The sequence below is a fragment of the Corythoichthys intestinalis genome, chromosome 15 (assembly GCF_030265065.1).
Source record: "Corythoichthys intestinalis isolate RoL2023-P3 chromosome 15, ASM3026506v1, whole genome shotgun sequence".
Taxonomy (NCBI): Eukaryota; Metazoa; Chordata; class Actinopteri; order Syngnathiformes; family Syngnathidae; genus Corythoichthys; species Corythoichthys intestinalis.
Window position 1 is genome coordinate 13064085 of NC_080409.1, and position 26214 is coordinate 13090298.

The 26214-nt window shown below is 39.5% G+C and overlaps 2 protein-coding genes across 2 annotated transcripts in view; one reads left to right on the top strand and one right to left on the bottom strand.

Annotated features, from left to right (window-relative positions):
• The first annotated feature begins 779 nt into the window (after window positions 1-779).
• ap5s1 (adaptor related protein complex 5 subunit sigma 1) lies at window positions 780-24705 on the top strand. Its single transcript, XM_057859403.1, has 3 exons — window positions 780-1062; window positions 3814-4105; window positions 11337-24705. The coding sequence occupies exons 1-3, from the start codon at window positions 875-877 to the stop codon at window positions 11457-11459; spliced, it is 603 nt and encodes a 200-aa protein (XP_057715386.1). The 5' UTR covers window positions 780-874; the 3' UTR covers window positions 11460-24705.
• haus2 (HAUS augmin like complex subunit 2) overlaps window positions 8682-26214 on the bottom strand; it is a 30724-nt gene continuing 13191 nt past the window's right edge. Inside the window, exons 3-7 of the mRNA XM_057859404.1 lie at window positions 14809-14889; window positions 14681-14750; window positions 14481-14613; window positions 12157-12265; window positions 8682-11930 (exon numbers count right to left, since the gene is read on the bottom strand). Coding sequence (XP_057715387.1) covers window positions 11862-11930; window positions 12157-12265; window positions 14481-14613; window positions 14681-14750; window positions 14809-14889 — 462 coding nt within the window. The 3' untranslated portion in view covers window positions 8682-11861. The remainder of the gene's footprint in view (window positions 11931-12156; window positions 12266-14480; window positions 14614-14680; window positions 14751-14808; window positions 14890-26214) is intronic.

The window sequence follows — 26214 nt, forward strand, 5'->3', positions numbered from 1 at the left end:
GCCATCTTTGCAGAATTCCTGCAAAAGTGTTTGCATCGACTTTGTCTTTATAATAAATGGGGAAAGGGACGTAAACCGTAAAGCAGTCAGCAAATTTGTAGTTCTTTTGTGTGGCAGGGATCCTGTCACGCTCTTCAAGGTTAATTAGTGCAGGTGAAAGAGATATAAACCCCCTCAAGATATAAAAGAGGTGTCATTCAACTAGTTGTCAGTCGACATATCATAAAAAATGTTATAAAAATATTTTACAAAGGTTGAAAAGTTACCTAGTGTTGCTTTAAATCATTATTTTAATGTTCATGTAATTTATTTCAGCATTTATTTGACCACTTACATTTTCTTGTATTTATTTTAACATTTATTTCAAGTTATTTTTTTGCTTTTTTTTTTCATCGTTATTATAGAGATAAATATTGGAATAAATGTTGAAATAATAATGACACATTATTCATACATTTGTGTAAAAAATATATTTACTTTTGAATGATTTTGCACCATAAATAAATAAATAACTGGAACTTAATAAAATGTATTGAATTAATGAAATATTTTCAATGGATAAAAATAATATGATAAATACAATTTTATTTAGTTGACAAGGATGCTGGAGATGGATGTATGAATCCGCTGAAAATTTCAAATAAATTTTAATGTATTGCCAATAAATCGTATTTATTTAACGTAACATATGAGGATGACTTCCGAGAAGACAAGTTGGCTGAACTGGTGTCTTGAGCACCATCTTGCGGTCGTATCAATACAACGCAGCAGTAGGCGAAAGATGGTCATGTGACCGGCGTCGAATCTACCGAAAATCGACAGGAGAAGAAGACGGCCATGTGATCAAACCAGGTTGTTGTTGTTGTACGGGATCATGGTAGTGGCTTTCTTGATCCACACCGTGTGCCCGATCGGGGCGCTGGCTCCCGGGGAGAGCAGGGTTCTCTACTCCCGTGTCTTCGGGCCGGACGAGACCCTTTTTCAGGACGGCTCCCTCCGGCGGCAGCTCAACGCCGAAGAGAGGCGCCTGTTGTCGGCTGAGAAGATCGCGATAGTGGCCAGGTAAATCCCTTCTTCTCAAGTAGGAGGGAAATTTCAGGAAAGCCGAACGTTGCTGCCAACGGGTTAGAAATGAACAGTTTTTAAGTTGACAACACAGCAAATTCATTTGGACACTAAGGAAACACGTCAACAACCTTCCTACTGTTTAATAGAAATTAACTCACAAACGGCGGTAGACGTCCAATCCAGCGTTTGTTTATTCGCCCCTCCCAGTCCAATTAGATTGGGCCTCTTGCGCCGTCAATGGCACTGAGAGGTGAGTTCTGTCCGTTTAAATGAATTGGACGTCTGTCCTTGTCACTGGCAGTCAGTGAGTTGATTTGAAGTCCTTGTTAATTATAGGGTACTTAAGGGTCACTTCCTGTATATTTTGGGTCGTTTTCTATTGATATAAGGGCGTTTCCAGGTTACTTCCGGTTGATTTTGGAGCATTTCAATTTCCTTTTGTTTTCGGGTCACTTTTTTTTTTTTTTTTTTTTGGGGAGGGGGACGTCACTCTCGGAAGATTTTGGCGCATATCAATGTCACTTCCTGTACGTTTTGGGTAGGTTCCTTGTTCATTTGAAGGTACTTATGGGTCACTTCTTTTACTTTGTGAATCATTTCCAATTGATTTTTGGGTCACTTCCTGTTCATCAGTCTTTTCTTGTTGATTTTGGAGCATTTTCGAGTCACCTCCAGTACATTTTGGCTCATTTCCTATTTCAAGTTTTCCGGGTCACTTCCCGTTGATTTTCAGGACATTGGGGCACTTTGTTAATTTGGGTCAGTTTTCTCAGGATTTTGGAGCATTTCTTAGTTAACTTCCTGTACATTTTGGGTCCTTTTCTATTGATTTAAGGGTATTTCCAGGTGACCTCCTGTTGATTTTGGAGCATTTAAAATTCCGGGTCATTTTCTTGTGTTTTCAGGGCACTTGCGGGACACTCTTTTTTTTTTTTTTCTTTTTAGGGGGGGGTGGGGGGTGTCACTTTCGAATGATTTTGGCGCATATCAATGTCACTTCCTGTACATTTTGGGTCAGTTCCTTGTTCATTTTAAGGTACTTATGGGTCACTTCGTTTACATTGTGAATACTTTCCGATGGATTTTTAGGTCACTTCCGGTTCATCAGTCTTTTTTTTGTTGATTTTGGAGCATTTCCAGTTCACTTCCTGTACATTTTGGCTCATTTACTATGTTTTTTTTTTTTTTTTTTTTTTTTAACTTTTCCGGGTCACTTCCTGTTGATTTTGTGGCACTTTCTGTTAATTTGGGGCAATTTTCTGAGGATTTTGGAGCATTTCCTTGGTCACTTCCTGAACATTTGGGGTCATTTTTTAGACCCCAAAGGTTACTTCCTATTGATTTTGGAGCATTTCAAATTTTGGGTCACCTGTTTTTTTTGGGGGGGGGGGGGTCATGATTTTGGCGCATATCATTGTCACTTCCTGTACATTTTGGGGTCAGTTCCTTGTTCATTTGAAGGTACTTATGGGTCACTTTGTTTACATTCTGAATCATTTCCAATTGATCACAGACTCCACCATCAGTTGACAAGACAGCTCCCACAGACATTGCGCCACACCTTCCCATAGGGGGCCGACCCAGGCAGAACGTTGAGTTGGCTTTAACAGTGATAAACTCAAAACATATGCTGCGTTCTAAAGCCGGATTTAGGTGGAAATAGGACAAAGGTTTTTACTGCATACAAGCAGGCAGGAGTGTCTCAAGAGTGATTTGGTCTAGGATTCAAGGTACCGGTAATTATTATATTAAATAGCACCATTCATATACATTGAAACCTGAAAAAAAATAATGGATAAAATTAGTGTAACTTTGGCTTGAAATATTTACGTAAATGAACGAAAACTGCCCGTTTTTTGCTTTTAACCAAGAATCTAGACTGTTTTACGTTCATATCTATAGAAAATTTGCGATATTAGCATTTATTTACGAGAATTTTCATGTTTTGTGACGGCTGCGTTGTTGGATTTTGGGTCTCTACAATTAAGATGTTTCTGCATGCTTTCCTCAATTTATTAAGTTTCTGATTTGAAAATTGAGTGATTTATAAGCTGTTGAAAACTTGCACTAAATTGCACAAAACAAAACAAAAAAGTTGCACTTTTGGGCAAAAACTTGTTAAATGTTGCTATGAAAATATAAGTGAGCATCTCTGCATTTGGTGATTTTTGTGCATCTAGCGTAAAATGTTGAGAATTTTATAGTCATTTTAAGTTTTGTTATACTTGTATAAAAAAATAATCGGGATTTTATTAGGGAACGACTTTGAATTTTTTTATGTCACTGCTCATGGAGACTCATATACTAGTATGCCTAAGAGAGATGCCCGTTTTGGTTTTAGGTCACTAGTGCCTTTGGTTTTGAAAATATTTGAAGTTTTTGAAAATAGGCCCCCTACGGATCGGCCCCGTAGTCTATGAATTGATTTTAGAGTATTTTTATGGCCTGTTCATCTGTCATTTCTTGTTGATTTTGGAGCATTTCTTGGTCAGTTCCTTGTGGGGTGAATCATTTTCAACTGATTTTAGAACATTTTCAGGTCACTTCCTGTTCATCTGTCATTTCTTGTTGATTTTGCAGCGTTTCCAGGTCACTTCCTGTACATTTCGGCTCTTTTCCTATTCATTTTTAACTTTTCCAGTCCGTCCTTGGCATTGAATGAGTTCCATCTTTTACCAACCGTTACAAAACATACGGTCTCGCCGGGACTGAACTGAAGGACTGACACGGCTGATTTTGGTTCAGGCAGGTCCAGAGCGCGGTGGGGCTTCGCCGAGAGGCGTCGGGCCGCCCTCCCACGGAGGCGCTGCCAGGAGAGGAAGCCCTGGCCCTGCAGGAAGCCGAAAGCGGGGTCTTGAGGCTGTGTCGCGGGGACCCCTACTGGCGGGAGCTTAGCGCGATGTGGTTTGCCGTCAACTCTCTGGCCTTCGTGATGCTGTGCGAGCACCACGAGAACCCCTTGCTTGCGGAGGGGACGCTCCGGAGCCTGGTCCGACACTGCCTGGAGCATCTTCACATGTTGGGTCAGGGCAGCGAGGTGAGACTCTGCCAAAGACCGGGATAGACTTCCAATCCTTTTGAACCAGGAAGGCTGGTGTTTTGAGCAATCATTCGATCGTTGCTCGCTCCATCCAGTATGAATTGATTTGACGTCTATCGCCATCAATCAGTCTTTCATTTAAGACTAAAGATGTCAGAGTAATTAGATTCCTTTCAGTTTTAATAAAAATAATAATAATAAAAATGGCCAAAAGTAAATGAAAATTATTACATTTATAAAAAAAAATAAAAAATACTAACACAAGTTTTTTCATGTAAATATATACTACCTTTCAAACATCTAAGGCAGACATGTCCAAAGTCCAGCCCGGGGACCCTTGGTCAAATTTCATCCGGCTTCCAGCCTCTGTCATAAAATCAATAACGTCTGGCCCGCACACAGACTTAATAAATTGGTCAGCAGTACTGCTACTAGCATATGAAGTAGCTTACACACTAAATGCTGCTCCTCATTTACCCACTAAAAGGCAGCAGCACTCTAAGCAACATTACCCCGTGTGACCCTTTATTCCCAATTTTCTAAAATGGCGACAATCAACACAAAAAAAAGTTGACTGCGATGGCCGACGCGTCAACGATAGGTGGAAATTGGAGTACTTCTTTACCAAAATACGCAACAACTGTGTCTGCCTCATTTGCAAAGGAACAGTCGCTGTTTTTAAAGAGTTCAATGTGAGGCGATATTACCAAACAAGACACGCTGACATTTACGACAAGATTACAGAGAAGAGACGTAGCGAGAAATTCAAGCAACTTGAAGCTAGTTTAATTTTACAGCAGCAGTATTTCACAAGAGCCCGAGAGTCGAAAGAGAACGTCACAAAGACTAGTTGCGAGATTGTGGAAATTATTAATTAAAAAAAAAAAAAAAAAGATAATACAGCAAATGTGACACACGGAATGGCTTGCTAAAATTTGCTTCAATATATTGTTCTACGTAAAGGACGTCAGCCAAGGGTGGCCCCCCACATTTTTACCGTACCAAATCTGGCCCCCTTTGCAAAAAGTTTGGACACCCCTGATCTAAGTTCACCCAGACAATTTTGTTTTTCTTTGAAAAATCACACTTTTAAAATGAGTTTCAAAATAGAAAATATAGTCCAGACGTTGACAAGGTTAGAATGAAGCGTTTAAATAATAATTTTCTCCTTCAAACTTTGCTTTCATCAAAGAATGCTGCCTTTGCGACAGCTACATCGTTGCAGACCTTTGGCATCCTAGCTGTTAATTTCTTGAGGTAATCTGTAGAAATTTCACTCTGCGGTTCAGGAAGCACCGCCCACAAGTTGGATTGGCACTTCTTGCCTAGCTGCTCCCACAACAGCTCAACGGGGATGAGATCTGGTGACTGTGCTGGCAACTCCATTACAGATAGAATACTAACTGCCTGCTTCTTGCCTAAATAGTTCTTGCATAATTTGGAGGTGAACTTTGGGTCATTGTCCTGTTGTAGGATGAAATCGAGAGTTGTCCACAGGCGGTTGCTAAATGGAGCGACAGCCTTCCTTATTTAAAATCCCATTTATCTTGTGCCAATCTCCCACTTTACCAGCACCAAAGCAAGCTCAGACCATCACATTACCTCCACTATGCCTGACAGATTGACTCTTCCAGCATCTTTTCAGTTGTTCTACATCTCACAAATGTTCTTCTCTGTCATCCAAACACCTCAAACTTCGGTTCGTCGGTCCATAACACTTTTCTCCTCCAATGTTTGTGTTCTTTTGCCCATATTAATAATTTCCTTTTATTATCCAGTCTCAGATATGGCTTTTTCTTTGCCAGTCTGCCCCGAAGGCCAAGCATTCCTGAGTGTTCTTGTCGCTGTAGATGTTGACACTGGCATTTTGAGGTACTGTTTAATGAAGCTGCCGGATGAGGACCTGTAAGGCGTCTATTTCTCAAACAAGAAACTCTAATGTACGTGTCTTCTTGCTCAATTGTGCAGCTCCTCTTTCTACTCTGGTTAGAGCCTGTTTGTTCTGCTCTCTGAAGGAAGTAGCACACACCATGGTAGGAATTCCTTTTTTCTTGGCAATTTCTCTTACTGAATAGCCTTTACTTCTAAGAACGCGAGTTTCACATGGTTCTCTTTTTCTGGCCAGTTTGAAACTTTAATCCCACAAATGTGATGCTCCAGATTAGGGCTGCAGGTATCGATTATTTAGGTAATCCATTAATCTATCGAGTGGTTAGTTCGAATAATAGAGTAATCTGATTTAGAGTTGTATTTGACTTATTCGACTATATTTTAAAAATTGATCGAGGGATTTTCCCGGTCAGCTCTAAGCATAACGTTTTGCCCGGACTACTTTTATTGCAGCACAACGCGCTGACGTTACGTGCGTACAGAAAGTAGAGAGAGGCGGCGGATATATTTGATTTCAACTGCGCATGAATATAGAGGTAAAGATGAAGAAGCCGACGAAAGCGAAGAGAAAGGCACCCAGACAAAGCAGAAAATAGCAAAAGTGTAGGAGCATTTCAAGCTGGAGACAGTGTTTCATGTATTCACTGTAAGACCTTGCTTGCATAACACTGCCCCCCGCCTGGCCCCGGCTACCCCAGACTTGACCCCGCAAGCGATGACCGCCCCCACAACTCTCGCCAGGCGCAACCGCCCGCCTAGACCGTGCTCCACCAAAGGCACCACGTTTACCCTGAGAGCGAAGGAGCGATACTCGGCACAAGGTAAAATTAACGTAGCACTAATAAATAAGATAAACGTTACTGTACCTTGCTAACGTAATGTTAGCTGTGCGGAGGGCTAGGTTTCTATTAATTATGACTACCATCCCTTTCAAATTGGACGGTTTTGGCATAATTTGTACAAGTGAGCACTCATTTTTAAATGTGTATGCCGTAATTCAAAATCTGTACGTTTTTCCTGCATTACATTTTTTTTTTCTCTGTTCGGATTTTGTCGCCGTTTCGGCAACGAGACAATGTGCGTTACTACATTGGTTGCATGACGCGAGAAAAGTCAGACACATGGAGAAAGAAGAGCGGGAGTAGGAAAGGAGGAGTTGTGACGCCGTTGCAAACGCGATGCACGGCTAGGTGGCTCCAATAATACCTGACTGTAGCAGACAGCCTACAGACTACGCCCACATGATGCGACGCTAGACATCACATGTATATGAACTAGATGCGAAATGATACACTTGCCGGCGTTGATAAACAGCCGCCATCTTAAAGCAGGAGACGTCCCAGAAAGGCTGTCGTAGTCAACCTTCCTAGCGAACCTAAGTAACCTATTATCTAAAATACTCCTAAATTGGCAAAATCTTGACTTGAATCTATCTTTAATGTTTTAAAACTTTCACATGTCCAAAGTAGACAGAAGGGAACTAATGCAAAAACGGGAGCAATTATAACAACTTTAACGGTTGATTCACATTAAATGACTTCCAAACATAGCAAAGGTTACAATTGTGTTTTTTTAATGAAAAAAAACATGAAAGGTAACACCAGTTACTTTGCCAAGTAACTAATTACTCTTACATTCAGGTAACTGAGTTACTAAATTACTTTTTGGAAGAATTCATTTGTAACTGTAATTACTTACTTTTTTAAAAGTAAGATTAACAACACTGGTCATAAAGATGCAGTCTGCAGAATGAAAAGTGACGAAAGCGGAGATTTTATTCTGCCAATTTGTTGCCAAACACAATTTGCATGCAACTATTGCTGATCACTTCTCAGAATTAGCAAAAAAGATATGTTCCCTGATTCAAAGATTGCATTGGTAAGTTAATTTTATCAATTGACCTTTTTAATTTATAATTGGACAGACTAACTAACTACCTTTAAGTCAGACTGAATTGCGAGCTGAAGTGCCATGAAGTGCAGCCATCAAAAGACATGATAGAAATTGCCAAAAGTGCTACATACAATTATAACAAAAGTCACTCTTAAATTTTAGTAATCATGATGCAGCTGAAGATAGTTCTTAGATTGCACCAGGTTATATGTGACACTATTACCAATAAATTTATATTATTTTAAAAATTGTTTTATTTTTGTTTCATATTGCATGCTACAGAAAACGTTGTAAGATTAGTCGCCAATTTGTAAGGGCATACGCCACTATTTGTAAGATTGCCAATGGCCTCGGATTGACAGGTATGGACTACTGTCGATGCGTGGCTAACGTGTCTTTAATGCAAGCTTTATTTAATCTTTTAAAACAGCGCTGTGATGATGATGTCAAATAAAAACATAACAGAGCTAACTGTCAATTTTAGCTCGGTAGTCATTGATGGATAAAACACCAAGTTGTACTGGTGCCTAATGTGCTCCAATACAACAGGTATACATTTATTTTGAACACTGCAAAAACTCAAAATTCTATCAGGACTTACAATTTATACTTAAACTTAACTAAAACTTAAAAATAGCTTGTGGAAATGGAAATTCAATTGAAACACGTGGGAAAAACTATCAACTTTTAAGTGATGTGTGTTATCAAGCGTAATGACATTTTTAGGTAAGAGATAACTTTTTTGTATAAGATCTTACAGTTTTTGAGTGAAAGCAGTGAGTTTTTTTCTAGTCATATCTGAGATGCAGTTTTCACCAATGTACAGTACATCTAAAATAAATGGTTCAATATTAGGTGAAACGTCTAGTTTTCTCATTTATAATTGCTCATTACCTAAAAAATGTTTTATTCGATTACTTATTTAGTAAAATATTCGATAACTGCAGCCCTAATCTGATTACAAACATTTAATGTGTTGCAGAATACATTTTAGGAGACTTAAAATAAAGGAAAAAGTGTTTATGCTTGCAATAACATTTATTGACTTGCCAAGATTGCACTCTCAAAAAAACATTAAATGGGAATACAAAATGGGATACCGGAGTGTTTCCAGGTTGCTCCCAAAATCTTCAATTAGAATAGTTCACATTAGCACGTTAGCTGCCATTGACGGCGGTCCACATCCAATTCATTTTGACTACTAGATTGGACGTCTAGCTCATCGTTTTTCAAACTGTGTGCCGAGACAGATCGTCAGGTTTGCCGAGAGAAATGGTCCAATATCGCTTTCCACGTGTCCCGTTCAAGAACTGCTCAGATTCCTAGCCATCAGCCACCTTGCTGTGTTGGACAGTCATCACATATAGAAAAAATGGAAAGCATACTTTCGTGTATATCGAGATTGACGAGTCTAATCAAATGATATAGAGTAGACGTGCTGAGATCCACATTCTCGCGGACAGCAAGGTTGCTGAATGCCACAATTCCGAGCAGTTCTTGAACGCAAAACAACCAATTACCTCGCACGCGACCAACTACCTTCATTGTGATTAAGCCTGAACGATATATCATTTAAACATCGCCATCGCGATGTGCGCATGCATGGTAGTCCCATCGCAAGGACGTGCGATAGTTTTTTTTTTTTTTTTTTCAATCCACAAACCTTTGTTCTGCTTCATTCGCTTGCACAGCCTCCCTAACTCCCTCTCCCAGCTCTGTCACTGTGGCACTTGCTGATTAAAGTTAACGATGTCTTTGATCTTGCCAAGGAATCGGACTTCACTAAGGCAGCAATGTGTCAATCATCGTTTAACTTGTTAAACAGTTTCTGCAGGAAGCGCGGGCTGGAATTTATGTGTGTGTCTGTGGGGGGTTCGAGACATAAAATAAATGCCAGAAGTGATCATGAGGAGTTTGTAATTTCTACATGTCACTCCAAGAGTCACAGCCAAGTTAGGTAAACAGAAGCATTTAATAAAGCCAAGCATTCTTCAACTACAGTACTTTATTCTTGTTTAAAAATGATTGTGTTGGACAGTTATGTTTAAAACAGATCATAATTATTACATTTGAAGTGCTTAAAAAACATATATAATTTTTTTTAAATGGTAAATGGTGTTACACTTGTACTAAAAGATTGATATCATTGTAAAGATGAGAGTTCTACGGTTCAGTATCTTGCTCAAGCATACTTAGGCAAGTTCATCAGGGCGGAGAATCAAACGCACAACCTCTGGGTTGGGGGACAACTACTCCAACCACTGAGCCATGCCACCCACATACTTTGGGGAAAAAAAGTGAGAAAAAACATGTCTTATATGTATCTCTTTCTAATGCTAAATTTGAATAAATACATTGAGCACACACACACCCCAAAAAATTTGTGTGTTTTGGGGGGGCTACTTCACATTTTTTCCACTTATCGCACCAGGTTCTGGTCTCTATTAGCCGTGAAAAACGATGGAATACTGTACACTGCGGGCATGGTGAATCATCCAAACTCTTTCCAAACAACTATTCAAGTCATCTAGTAAAAAAATCTTTAAATAAAAAAATATATTTCTTTAAAAAAATATTGATATAAATTTTTCAATCTCGCAATATAATATCGCAATATATCGCAAACCCCCCCAAAAATCGCAGCAATATTTTTTTCTGTTACGTTCAGGCCTAATTGTGATACACATGGAAGTCGTGGTGGCAGTCATGGATAGGTTTTAAAAAAGACAACTTTGAAATCCAAACTGAGCCCTGGACAATATTCTGACCCAGATGAAATCCCTAGTATGAGTCATGGTTAAAAAAAAAAAAATACAGCGAAGACTGAGACCTTAAAGGCAAGCCAATACAGTGAAAGCTATGTTTCATTCGGATTTACTTTCACCAGGGATGAGACGAAACCTTTTCCATTATGTTTCATGTTGCATCAAATAACACACTAAGTATAAAAATTGAGAAAGTATATTATATTTATTCTGTACAAAAAGTAATTGTAGAACATTTTTAGTTTGTGGTGAGTCACAAGATTTTTTTCCCCAAAATTTAAAAACGTGCCTTGACTCTAAAAAGGTTGAAAACACAGCTAGTCTTTTGTCAGCATTTACAGGTCGCTTACTATTCATTTTACAACATTTACACATTAGTCCCTGTTCATTTTGAGGCACTTTTGGGGACATTCTTGAGTCACTTCCTTTTACAGTAACCCAAAATTCACAGGAAGGGACCCGTAAATACCCCAAATGGAAGTGACCGAAAATCAACAGGAAATTATGTGAAATGCCCCAAAAATAACTTGTTGCCTGGCACCGATGTCCAGTCCATTTGAAGTGGGATTGGGCGTCTACTACTGATAATCTCAAAACAGGTTATTATCGCTAGGTACCCAGATGTTCCCACCTCTACTATGAATAGCTGATTTGTATTTATTTGTGTGTGTGTTTTGCAGGTGCTGCTGAAGAGCAGCCGAGTTGACATCCTGCTGAGTCGCCTTCTTCCTCACGGCCAGCTCCTCTTTCTCAACCACCGCTTCGCTCAAAGTCTGGAGAAAGATCTGGCCACCCTCAAGTGACACATTTTGCACTGTGCCGATTCAACAGCCGGATAACAAACTTTGATTTTCTCACTTTTTTTTTTTGGTATATATACACACCAAAATTCCAATGATTTTTCATTTATTAAAAAAAAAAAAAAAAGTCCCGGCATTAACATGACTGATCAATGAGAAAGCATCTGCCGTTTACTCTTTGGCCTCCATTGACTGCGCTAGACGTCCAATCCATAATCCCTATTCTGTGAGTTATTAAATGTCATAGACAGCGATAGACATCTAATTGATTTGAACTAGGAAGGCTGGCATCGAATCATGTTTCAGTGCCATATACCGTGCTGTGAATTTATGAGTCGCATTCAAACAAAAGACAAAAGGATACGTGAAAGACAAAGAATGAGATGAGCAGTCACTAAAATTGGATCAAGGGCGGCGATTGGCCAACGTCGCAACCTCCCAGGACTGCGCTGTGAGCTGCATGACCGATGAGTCCTGAAAAATGGTCAACATCTATAATATCTTGGTTCATTTAGCCTATTAACTTAATGAGTGCCTTAGAAAAGCTAAAACATATTGTGCTTTCTGTGCCTTATGTTTTTATAGTCTTTTTTTAAAAAAATTAGGAGGGTTAGTGGGAAAGAGTAGATCAATTTTTTTTAATTAAAAATAGATGTCGGGCTTGTTTTTCAGGCCAAATTGCTGTGCCCTAATAACCTACCAGCTGATCCAAGTCACATGCAACGTGGCCACTTTTGCTGATGGTGCTTCTCTTTTCATCCAGAGTCTCCACAAATTCCATGGCCATGTGGGTCGTCTCAACCACGTAGCTGGAAAAAACAACAATGCTATTCACGTGACACTAAGGCTGTCACAAATGATCATTTGGGCATAGGCATGTGCCGATTACCGGTTTCAAGGTATACCATGGTATGAAAACGTCAAGGTTTCAAAACCGCAAAAAATTTGTCATACTGTCCCTCAGGTATTATCCATTTTTAATGTCCCAAAAATGCATGGAGAAATCCCTCGCTTGCTGTTGTAAGACTCAACCCTCCCCCACCAGTTGTTGCTCAGTGTCAGTGAGTCAGCTGTGCTCCACGATGGCTGGAGGAGGTGAAACTCTTGAACTTTTTCCCCCCATCAAAGAAAATGAAATCGCTGGTATGGGAATACTTCGTTTACAGAATAGTTACAGACGGTCACGGCTTAGAGGAGGAGGGCCGACTGACATGTAAAACATGTTTGCGGACAGTGGCTGCCGAGGAGGCAATACCTCCTTTATGATTTTGCATTAGTACAAGATTAAAGGCTAGTAAACACTGTCAGGAATGTTTCCCACCAGCTACAAGGATTAACTCCAGCGTGTTTAGTAGAGGTGTGCAAAATTGCCGATTCTTAGATTATTCACGATTCGGCCGTGAAAGATTAGAGAACGATTCGCAAACATCCAAATTCTTATTATTGAAATATGTCAAGTAGGGGTGTGACAAAATATCGAAATGGTGATATATCGTGATACTTTGTATCACAAAAGGTTATCGTTATGCTCCTGCCAAGAATCGAGATATCGTTTTAAAAAGGTGTCAATGTCTAAAAAAATAAAAAGGAACCAACAAGTTGCTAACAAAATCTTCTACCATAATAGTGTCTCAGTTAACTCTAAGACTGCATTGACGGTGCACGACCCCGAATCAATTTAGACTGGGAACGTTCGTTCATTTGAAACCAGAGCATTCACATTTCCTGTTCTGTACCTCAAAATAACACAAAACAAAACCAGACACTGCTACTACGCAGGCTAACTAGACATAAAACATCATACACTGTAAACATGTGGCAGAAACTACAGCGCATTTTCATCTCGTTCCTGTCTTGTCAGTTGAAAACTGGGGTTTGTCTAGCTATGTTTTAGTCTCCCAAAACACATTTTTAGCGCGATATTGTCATGAAAAAAAGTGTTCGTTGACAAAATATTTTCATTATCATCATCGTTGACAAAAACACTGCTAATCACACTGGTAAAAAAAAAAAAAAAAGAAATTTGAAAAACCGGGAAAATGCAAAATAAAAAAAGATGAAAACAAACAACAAAAAAGAGCCACAAAAATCGTGAAATCAAAACTGTGAAAACAGCGACAAAAACTGCAAATACCGTATTGGCCCGAATATAAGACGGCCCTGATTATAAGACGGCCCCCTCTTTTTCAAGACTCAAGTTTGAAAAAAGACTTTTTGAACACCAAATTATTTTTATACAGAAAATAATTACAGTACATCCGAAACAAACGATTATAACAATATATTTGAGATAAAAAGCATTTTATTTTGCCTCATTCAAATCTTAATATCTGAACATTTAAATATGTAAACTAAAGTGCAATCACATTCGTAAATGAATGGCTTCTGGTTTTTGAAATGTAAATAAACCAATCTATTGTGATAAAACAACAAAATTGCAATAACCGCATTAACCATCAAAGTGAAGTCTAACTGTAGTCTTGAAACAAATCTGAATAAGGAAAAACATTCCAATAAAATAATGCAAACTGGTTAAACTTGAGAGTAGCTGAGATCTGTCATAACAGAACATTGCTTCAATGATATTTGGCGTCATCTAGCGTCGTGAATGGGTATAATGTCTAGACCGCGGATATAAAACGACCCCCTCTTTTTCAATCTTATTTCAATGCAAAAAAACACCGTCTTATATCCGGGCCAATAAGGTACTATGAAAAAGTGCCCAAAAAAAGAAGAAGAAGAAAGAAAAAAAAAGCTTTAAAAAATGCGAAAAATCAAACAACCCCTCCAAAAATTGGAAAATGCAAAAAACTGCAAAAGCTCTAACCCCTAGGGGAAAAAAAACAAAAACACTCAAATGAGTAAAAACAATAAACTGCAAATAAACATGAAAAACAAATGAGTGTCGCTAAAGTGGCATTCCCTGCCAACTTTCCACTTCAAATGGATTGGACATCTTTTAGCGACAGACTCAAAGTAATTAACAGCAGAAGGACAATCGGATGCCACACCAACGACAGATACCTGTGCAGTTGGGCCGGTACGGGCAGGTTTTCGTGGCACACGGGCCTGGCCAGCTGCCCGGCCAGAAGCTCCCGGGCCTTGAGGACGTCTCGCAGGTGAGTGCAAAATCTCTGCAGCGCCTGCAGCCTGCCAGCTGAAGCAAAAATTGGCGCTCTAAAACCCGACGTTCCTCAATACATGCACGCGTATGCGTTCATCACCCAAGTAGAAAGGATGTGTGACGTCTGCGTTTTTCTTCTCCTCCTTCAGTAGCTCCACCTCTAGCTCCAGCTGCGACAAGGACAGCCATGTCAATGACACCCCGGCGACCGATCGAAATGAGATTTACCTTCGTCAGCTCTTTCCGCATTTTGATATGCCGCGCAGCCTCGTAAAATTCAGGTGAGAAGACGGCAGCTTCTCGCTCATCCTAAGTAGACACGGGGTAGTTAGTTACTGTAATTGTCAGACTATAAGCCGCTACTTTTTCCCTTCATTTTGAATCCTGTGGCTTATTTGTTGATTTATTTGGGTTAATAGGTAACACTTTATTTGACAGCGGTGTCATAACACCGTCAAAATTATGACACCACTATCATCACCACTGCTTATGTCATTAAGTGTCATCCGGCAAATCATGTCACTAACTCCATTTATGTCCAGCTTGGATCTTTTACATCCATTCAAAAGTGAGATGATTTGTCGGATAACACTAAATGACATGTTATAAGCATTAATAAAAGCTCAAGACAGTGATGTCATAATTATGATTGTCTAACGACAGTCTTATGGCGCCACTGTCAAATAAAGTGGTACCAAATACTATAACTAGCAATTAATGAAACAACTGGAACAGTAACTGAAGAAATAATTAGCACAGAATATGACTTTTGATTGTTGTGACCCCAAGCCTTTGAACGATTGCATACAATTCAATTAATATATACTGTACACTGCCGTTCAAAGGTTGAGGTCACTTGTGTTGTGACCCCAAACCTTTGAACGGAATCCAAACCTTTGAACGGAAGTGTATTTATTGCATATGATCCAATGAAAATGTACACTATATTAACTGAGATGGCTGGCATTCAATCACTACATTTCAATGTCATTGACCGCAACAGACATCCAATCCATTTGGAGCAGGGAGGACTGTCACTATTCGTTCCTTCGAAATACTGACTAAAAGTCACTTTAATACCTTTAAAATGACTGAAGTACTCTGGAAGTTACCCAAATAATGTTAAAGCTATTGAAATACCCCAAAAGGTAACCTCAATACTTCAAAGTCTACCGAAATATTCAGTTAAAGTAGTACAAATACTATATAGAAAGTACTCTCTGAAAGTGACAAAAACTAATGCCAGGTACTACTAAATGTATTGAAATACTAAAAGTGACCTTAATACTTTGAAATGACATAAAAGTACTCCATAAAGGTTACCCAAACACACCAAAATCTATTGAAATATTCCACAAAGTAACAAATACTCCTGAATCTACTGAAATATTCATTCAATGGAACATTGTTCTTCAAACTTTTCTAAGTCACAGCACATTGGTAAAAATCTTGCGGCACAACCCAAACTAAAAATGTTCCAAAACGATTTTCTGTATATTATGATATTAATTTCTCAATATTTACACTTACTCTGTGTGATATTTAATGCAACGTGAAACATAATTGAGGTTTCCTCTCATCCCCGGTGAAAGAAAAAAATCTGAACGAAACTTAACTTTATGTATGCCTTTGAGCTCTTCGTCTTTACTTTTTTTGGTTTTTTTTTTTTTTTTTTTTAACCATGACTCATACGAAGGCCTTTCTTCTGGGAAAGAATCTTGTCCAGGGCTCAGTTCGGATTTCAAAGTTGTCCTTTTAAAAAAACGTATTCATGACTGCCACTGCCACCATGATTTTCGTGTGTGTCACAAGGAAGGTTCTCGGTCGCGTGCGTGCGGGCAAACGGGGCAATTGCTCGTCTTGCAATCAAGAACTGTTCGGAATTATAGCCATCACCCACCTTGCTGTCCGCAACAATGTGAATCCCAGCATGTCTACTGGACATCATTTGATTAGACCCGTCAAGTGTCCATATACACGAACGTATCCTTTCCATTGTATCCATGTGACGACAGTCAATCCTTTGCGTTTTATTCCAACACACTGCCGTGGACAGCAAGGTGGCTGATGGCTAGAAATCCGAGCAGTTCTTGAACGTGACACGAGATATAACTCCAACATCTTCCACCTGCTCCTTTCTTCCTACTGCAACTCCACCCGACGATGTCCGCGTGCTGTTAACAAGGCTGAGTGTCCTTCAAAATACCGCCACCGCCAATAATGTTATATTAAAACAAAAAAACATTGAATACGTTTTTGCGGCACACCTGACAATCTCTCATGTCACACTGGTTTAAATAACAATAAAAAAGAAATACTCCCAGCCTGTCAAAGTACCCCCTAAAAGTGACCTAAACAGTCCTAATTCTTCTACAATATTCCTTAAAATGAATACAAATACTTCTAGTCCAGTGGTTCTTAACTTTGCTAAATGTACCGAACCCCACAAGTTTCTCATGTGGATTTACCGAACCCTTTAGAATTAGAAAATAAAGCATTTTTTGTCATTCAAAACCAATATACAGTGGGGTAAATAATTATTTAGTCAACCACCAATTGTGCAAGGTCTCCTACTTGAAAAGATTAGAGAGGCCTGTAATTGTCAACATGGGTAAACCTCAACCATGAGAGACAGAATGTGGAGGAAAACAAAACAGAAAATCACATTGTTTGATTTTTAAAGAATTTATTTCCAAATTAGAGTGGAAAAGAAGTATTTGGTCACCTACAAACAAGCAAGATTTCTGGCTGTCAAACAGGTCTAACTTCTTCTAACGAGGTCTAATGAGGCTCCACTCTTTACCTGTATTAATGGCACCTTTTTAACTCATTATCAGTATAAAAGACAACTGTCCACAACCTCAGTCAGTCACACTCCAAATTCCACTATGGCCAAGACCAAGGAGCTGTCGAAGGACACCAGAGACAAAATTGCAGACCTGCACCAGGCTGGGAAGACTGAATCTGCAATAGGTAAAACGCTTGGTGTAAAGAAATCAACTGTGGGAGCAATTATTAGAAAATGAAGACATACAAGACCACTGATAATCTCCGTAGATCTGGGGCTTCATGCAAGGTCTCACCCCGTGGCGTCAAAATGATAACAAGAACATTTAGCAAAAATCCCAGAACCACACGGGGGACCTAGTGAATGACCTACAGAGAGCTGAGACCACAGTAACAAAGGCTACTATCAGTAACACAATGCGCCGCCAGGGACTCAAATCCTGCACTGCCAGACGTGTGCCCCTGCTGAAGCCAGTACACGTCCAGGCCCGTCTGCGGTTCGCTAGAGAGCATTTGGATGATCCAAAAGAGGACTGGGAGAATGTGTGATGGTCAGATGAAAACAAAATAGAACTTTTTAGTACAAACACATGTTCTCGTGTTTGGAGGAGAAAGAATATTGAATTGCATCCGAAGAACAGCATACCCACTGTGAAGCATGGGGGTGGAAACATCATGCTTTGGGTCCGTTTTTCTGCAAAGGGACCAGGACGACTGATCGGTGTAAAGGAAAGAATGAATGGGGCCATGTATCTCGGGATGTTGAGTGAAAATCTCCTATCAGCAAGGGCATTGAAGATGACACGTGCCTGGGTCTTTCAGCAGGACAATGATCAAGAGCTGAAACGAGTACTCGAGCAACTCGAGTAACTCGAGTTTAAAAACTGATCCGAGTTATTTTATTCACCTCGAGTAATCGTTTATTTTGACAGTTCTAAGCATCACGTTTTGCTCGGACTACTTTTAATGCGGGACAACGCGCTGTCACATGCGGAGAGGAAGAAGGAAAAAAAAAAACTTACTGCAGCCGACAGCCGCCACAAACGACGCCGACGTTGCTAAAGACTAGCCCGCACAATGCTACGTTGGTACAGGTAGCGTCTGATAAGTCTCATAGAGATCACATGTATGTTGAACTAGATGCAAAATGACAGACTCGGCCGCGTCTGGGCAGCATTAGTAAACAGCCCCCATCTTAAAGCAGTAGAGCGCTAAGCGCTAATAAATAAGATTAACGTTACTGTCGCTAGCTACTAGCTCACGTAACGTTAGCCCTGCGGAGGGCTAGGTTTCTATTAATTATGACCACTGTCGATGCGTGGCTAACGTGTCTTACATACAGGCTTTAACATAGCATAGCATTGTGGAGTGATGAGGGTGTAAAATAAAAACTTACCTATCTTAACTATCAATTTTAGCTCAGTAGTCATTGCTGGATAAAACACCAAGTAGCACTGGTCCCTAATGTGCTCCAATACAGCCTGTATCATACATTTATTTTGAACACTGCAAAAACTCAAAATCCTATCAGGACTTACAGTTTAGACTAACTTAAAACTTAACTAGAACTTAAAAATGGCTTGACACAAAGAGAAATTCAATTGAAACACGTGGGGAAAAAATCCAAACTTTTAAGTGATGTGTGTTATCAAGCGTAACGGCATTTTTAGGTAAGATATATATATATATATATATATATTTTTTTCAAATAAGATCTAAAAGTTTTTTGAGTGAAAGCAGTGAATTAGTCTTTTTTTTAAAATTCTAGTTACATCTGAGATGCAATTGTTGGCCGTTTTCAACAATATACATCGAAAATAAAGACATTGATTGACTGAAAATGGTTCAAGATTAGATGAAATGTCTCGTTTTCTCATGTATATTTATAATTGCTCTTCACCTAAAAATATATTTGTTTTATCCGATTACTCGATTAATCGATAGAATTTTCAGTCGATTACTCGATTACTAAAATATTCGATAGCTGCAGCCCTACAATGATCCCAAACACACAGCCAGGGCAACAAAGGAGTGGCTTTGTATGAAGCATTTCAAAGTCCTGGAGTGGCCTAGCCAGTCTCCAGATCTCAACCCCATAGAAAATCTGTGGAGAGAGTTGAAAGTCCATGTTGCCCAACGACAGCCCCAAAACATCACTGCTCTAGAGGAGATCTGCATGGAGGAATGGGCCAAAATACCAGCAACAGTGTGTGAAAAGCTTGTGAAGAGTTACAGAAAACGTTTGGCCTCCATTATTGCCAACTACGGGTACATAACAAAGTATTGAGATGAACTTTTGGTATTGACCTAATACTTATTTTCCACCATGATTTGCAAATAAATTCTTTAAAAATCAAACAATATGACTGTCGTCCCCCCCCCCACATTCTGTCTCTCATGGTTGAGGTTTACCCATGTTGACAGTTACAGGCCTCTCTAATATTTTCAAGTGGGAGAACTTGCACAATTAGTGGTTGACTAAATACTTATTTGCCCCACAGTATATATAAGCTAGCAAGCTAATCATTTAGCAAATTCCTGTTCAAAGCTCTACTCATTTTGACAACATTATTTAAAAAACGGGTCAAAATTTGAGACCTGTTGTATTCCCTCATACAAAGTGTGAGTCAACCTTCCACTGAGCAAACCAGTTCATCCTCCCATTAGATAAAGGACTAGCAGTTAAATGGATTAGGCCTTCAAATTAGGAGCAAACCTGGTTTAAAAAGCCATTTTGCCTTGATTTAATCAGCATACAAAAATAAGGCTCCGTGTTTCTTTAACTTCGCCGAACCCCTTAGACCACCAAAAGTCATCACCAAAAGTCCGACCAAAATCCATGGTCAAATTTCATCCGGCCCCCAGCCTTTGTCATAAGATTAATAATGTCTGGCCCGCACACCGATTTAATAAATTGGTCAGCAGTACTGCTACCAGCATATGAAGTAGCTTACACACTAAATTCTGTGCCTCATTTACCCACTAAAACGCAGCAGCAACATTACCCTGTGTGACCCTTTACTTCCAATTTTCTAAAATGGCGATAATCAACAAAAAAAGAAATTTGACTGGCAGACGCTTCAAGGATAGGAGGAAATTGGACTATTTCTTCACTAAAATACGCAACAACTGTGTCTGCCTCATTTGCAAAGAGACAGTCGCGTTTTTTAAAGAGTTCAATGTGAGGCGATATTACCAAACAAGACACGCTGACATGTACAACAAGATTACAGGGAAGATACGCAGCGAGAAATTGAAGCAAATTGAAACTAGTTTAATTTCACAGCAGCATTATTTCGCAAGCGTCTGAGAGTCGAAAGAGAATGCCACAATGGCTAGTTGCGAGATTGTTGAAATTATTTCCAAAAAAATAAATAAATAAAGCAAATGTGACACACAGAATGGCTTGCTAAAATTTGCTTAAATATATTGTTTTACGTAAAGGACGTCAGTTAAGGTCGCCCCCCCACATCTTTACCACACCAAATCTGCCCCCCTTTGCAAAAAGTTTGGACACCCCTGCCTTAGACTTACTCACTGAACCCCTGGGATTCGATCGGACACAGGTTAAGAACCACTGCCTAGTTGATCAACGTACTCTCCATAGTTGACCTAAATATCAGAATCAAAAATCAGAATTTTTAACATTAGGCTTACTTTTCGAGTTAGCGGGGATTTAATCAGTCGGTGGAGTTGATTTCAACAAGTCCTGTGCAGTTTGTCATTTATTTGTTAGATTCAGGGCTCCGGACTGGCTAAGCTAGCGCGAGGCAGTGGTCCTAGCTTAGCATGCCAATAAAAAAACACAACATATGCACACATGAGAATCACCGATGAGATGACCCATGCAATCAATAGTGTTGGCAATATTTTCAGGATAAAGTTATTTTAACTTACCATTGCATGTTAATAATTGAAGTATGAACAGCAACATTTGTAATCCCAGTGATGTTATTTCCACCGGTGTGTCCATGTGGTGGACAACAACAGCAAGTAACCACAGTTTATATTGTTCCTCGTTCTTCATAGGGAATTTGTGGAAACTTCATTTGCCCATTTCTTATTTATGTTTCTACATCCTCTAAATCAGTACTTCTCAAATAGTGGGGCGCGCCCCCCTGGGGGGGCGCAGAGCGATGCCAGGGGGGCGCATGTGACCTCGGGGAACATGCTTTTTTTTTTATTATTATTATTATTTTTTTTATGCCGTACTGGAATAAAGTGTACTTGCACATCCACTCAGTAAGTGAGAGTGGCGCTCTCATTTTCAGAGTGCGCGCAGTATTTTTGAACTAAGGAAGAGCACTCAGCACACACAGAAAACAGATATGAAGAGAAGTGTGCCACCGCCGTTTTCGAAAGCCGTTTTCCGACCGGACTCACTCACGCAGCGACCCAGTGTCTTGTCCGGTTCTCACGTCGCCGCTCGAGAAGAGAAGTGCCATTTTAGGCTTGGGATCGTCACGACGACCGCCCTCACCTACGGTTCTACCTCGGCCGCCGAGAATGCGCTTTTTTCGTGCCGTTTGCCTTTTAGCTTTGACTTTTAATACAGTGGGTGATGATGAAAGACCACTGTTTACTTTGTCTAAAAATAATTATAGCGGACAGCCAGAAGCCAAATCAATTAAGACGCCACTAAAAGACATTAGACCCCAATCCAGGCATGAAAATGGGTCAGGGGTTAAAAAGGTGAGAAGGGTGTGGAGGAAATATGTTCCAGTACACTGTATTGTACACCCCAACAAAATATTGAGCTCTGTCGACCCACACTGTGTTTCAGCAGGGCCATGCAGAGACCGGTGGAGGGGTGGGTGCTCGTAGATCAAAAGGGGCACATGAACAAGTATTTAATACACCTTAAAACAACATAACTTAAATTTTAACCGGCTTTAGATAATAATTGGCTGCGACTGTGACATACTTTAATTGGGAGGGGGCAACAGTGAATAGAAATCAAAACTGTCATCAACACTTTCTGGCTGTGACTCAGTCAGTCTGCCTCTTTTCTTCCTTCAACGTCTGCATCAAAACTTCCTTCCTCAACTTGTTCATCTGAGAACAAACCACATCAGATGGTCACTGAGCCACCAACAGCACAGTTTTCTTAAAACTATTATTTCATTATTATCCATACTTAACTCTAGCACCTAATGATTAATAAAGCAATGACATAAAAATCTTATAGAAAAATAACATTGTAATTGTGTTTATAATTGGATTTAATACCCGACTATCCTTGCAAACTTGTTCTTACCAGGTCTGCTATTCACCCAGCTGATGAGGTATCCACTGCCTTTAGCAGCCTCATCTAACTCTAACTTTTTTATCCCTCAATCTCCCTTCCCTACGACGCATGTCTATGTAATGAAATATAAATATTTTAAAAAACAAACAGACTCCCCAGTGGCTTTTAGTTTTAAAGCTTTCTTAATTTCTTTCTCACTCAATAACGATGGAGTTAGATTTGTGTTTTTATTATTCAATCAAAAAACAAAGTTACTTCTATCAAAAACAAAGTTGCTTCAATCAAAATACAGTATATACTTTTAATCCCAAAAAGTAGCTTCAATAAAAAAAAAAAAAATAAATGTTTTTGATTGCAATAATAAATTTGAGACAAAAAAAAGCATTTGAAAACTATTTTTCTTGATTGAAACAAATTTTTCCATTTAAGTAATGTTTTGCGTTTGGGCCACATTTTGGCTAGGACATTTGTGTCTTTATTATTCAATCAAATAAGTTGCTTCAAACAAAAAAATATATATAAAAAGAAAAACTTTGCACATGTGCCAATCACCGTTTACCAAAGCCTGAGAGGATTTGAGTAGACTCACTATGAAGCTTTTAATAAAGCCAAGCATTTTCTAACTACTTTATTCTTGTTAAAAAATAATTCAGTGGGGCAGTAACATGTTTAAAACTTATCATAATTCTTACATTTTGAAGTGCTTGAAAACCATTTATAAATGATACTTTGGTGAAAAAAGTGAAAAAACATGTCTTATATATATGTATCTTTTTTCCAATGTAAAATCTGAATAAATGCATTGAACACGCACAAAAAAATGGGGGGGGGGTCGCTACTTCGCGGTTTTCACTTATTGCGGCGGGTTCTGGTCCCCATTAACCGCGAAAAACGAGGGATCCCTGTATTTCTGAAAAGCTTTAAGAAGCAAGACTCATTCCCACCACTCGTCGGGCCGCTGTTGTGCCGACACCGGCCGTCAGCTCAAATCCAAGCCGAAAATAACGCGTCTCCGGCGGACGACGGGAGCGATGTGAGGCGCCCCCTCCATCCGAGAGAATGCCGCTTAATTTGACTCAACAGTGTGTTTCTTCGTTTATATTACCGCTAAATACACAAGCTTGACGCCAATTTAATGGGAGCTATTTTTTTTCATGGGAGATTTGGCTAGCTCTGGCATTGTTCAACGCAAGGTGCAACGAATGGCAGTAACTTTTTTATATCGCAAAACGTGAAAACGATTGAAACCATTACTCACCAAGTTCAATCTGCTGTGTGTATGCTGCGCTCTGGTCTGCCCCGATGTGGATAAGGCCTGCTTTTTGTTTTCGCTGCTTTGCAATGCAACCGAAGGCTCTCCGAGCACTCCACGTACACGCGTAAGGAGTGCGCGCGTTTGGAATAATGGAACGCAGCTTGGGCCGATGATTGGTTCTCGTCAGCGAAGCATCTAGAAGGATTTGCTGACTGTGTTCTTAAGTGCTCAGTTTACGTACTAAGTTAATCACATGATGATAATAATAATAATTAAATAAAACCTCCCGACCCCCCCCCCCTCCCAAAAAGAATTTCTCCTCGGATCTACGCAATTCACGTAGGTCGCCCTTTTTGACTTCAAAACGGCGAATTTCGCCGAAAGGTGAGAGATTTTCATGCCTGCCAATCTCATTGATAATCCGCTTGATTGTTTTTCAGTGAAAACGTGCCGAATATTGCCAACAATCGTCCTGCTTTGTCAGTGTTATATCAGTAAACCAGTGAGCATTGTGAGCATGCTCATTGCAAAATAACTCCACACCATTGCAAAGGAGGTAAATAATGTGAGCAGCAAAGATAAAAACGGTCCTGTCCAAGGACACTCTTTTTTTTCTTTTATTCAGTTTTGTTTTTTCGGTCAAATTTTTTGGCATATTGTCCTCATGAGTGAATGTTTCTAATCAATTTTAATTTGTTATTATTTACTGATTTTATTACATTTTATTTTTCTGTATCAAATGGTCAAAAATGTACCTTGAGTGTATTTTTTACAGTTTGGATGTGACTTTTTTTTTTAATTCAGGCAAATTGATGCACGTCAAGTCTTCTCTGTTACAAACAAAACAATGTTAATAAAGTTATGCTTTATTATAAGTTGATCTATGTTACTTTTTTCTTTATTAGAAAAAAAACGGACACAATGTTAGGCAGACGCGTATTTATAATAGTAGTTTTTTAGACAAATGATACTATTTACAGTGGTGGCAGAGAGTTTGGGGGGGCGCGAAACATTTACGTCTTCCTTGGGGGGGCGTGACAGAAAATAATTGAGAAGCACTGCTCTAAATGCACATTTCACCATGTTGCCGTTCTTCAGTCAAGACTCAGAAGACTGATGCTGCATTCAAGGAAAGTGGGAATTTGGAGTAAAGACGGACAGAGATGGACTTTGACTAGGGTTGTTCCGATCATGTTTTTTCCCGATCCGACTGCTTTTTTTGGCTCCCGATTCAATTCCGATCATTCCCGATAATTTTTCCCGATCATATACATTTTGGCAATGCATTAAGAAAAAAATTAATAAAACTCGGACGAATATATACATTCAACATACAGTACATAAGTCTGTATTTGTTTATTATGACAATAAATCCTCAAGATGGCATTTACATTATTAACATTCTTTCTGTGAGAGGGATCCACGGATAGAAAGACTTGGGACTTTGTGTATTGTGACTAAATACTGCCATCTAGTGTATTTGTTGAGCTTTCAGTTCAGATACTGCAGCATGCCCCAAGGCATGATGGGAAAGTGGAACCATGATGGGAAGTAAAACCATGACTGTGAGTCATGCTAACAATGGATATACCATCTATGCTATAGGAAACCAGTTATAGACCCTACCCACGTGATGTCACAACCCCGCCCTCCTGACTGGTGCTGCCCAATTGTCCGTCAACACATCGTGTTTGCCTGTTACGGCTGCGTACATTCCTCCTATTTACGGCGTGTTTTTCTGCTTGTTAACATTAATAATCAAAATGGTGAAGGCGTGTGTGGCGGTCGGTTGCAATAACAGAGAAGATAGACTGAGAGACTTGAAGTTCTACCGGATTCCGAGAGACCCGGAGAGGAGAGAGCGAGATTGGCTGCTGCAATTCGACGAGAAAACTGGGCTCCAAACGATTACCACGGATTATGTAGTAGTCATTTTATATCTGGTAAGATGCATTTAATATATATTTAGAGGGTTTTGGGCTGACAACCACAATTGAGATCATTGCTAGGCTAATCGCCGACAACATACACGTATGTATGTAGTGAGAGTGCTATCGCTAAACCATATAAACATTAAAAGCCCTAGCTCCATTGACAAATGACATGAAATACATTAGACTTGACAGTTGATGTTAGCAAGAACAAAAGATTTTGAATTGAAAATTTCGTAACTCACCTTTCCAAGCACAAGATAGATTCCTGCCGAATTTTCGTGGACGAGGACCTGTTTCACCCAACCAGCAACGAAGTATTTATAAGCCTCCAAGGTCTTAAAGTTTTTCAAACTTTCGTGAGAATAGGCTGATTTTGTGTGGACAAGATAGTTGTACGTATCAGGGTAGCT

Excerpts from the sequence above, each read along its gene's own strand:
- ap5s1 (XM_057859403.1), top strand. The coding sequence starts at position 875 with ATGGTAGTGGCTTTCTTGATCCACACCGTGTGCCCGATCGGGGCGCTG. Across the intron at positions 1,063-3,813 it reads AAGATCGCGATAGTGGCCAG|GCAGGTCCAGAGCGCGGTGG; the intron begins GTAAATCCCTTC and ends ATTTTGGTTCAG. Across the intron at positions 4,106-11,336 it reads TGTTGGGTCAGGGCAGCGAG|GTGCTGCTGAAGAGCAGCCG; the intron begins GTGAGACTCTGC and ends TGTGTTTTGCAG.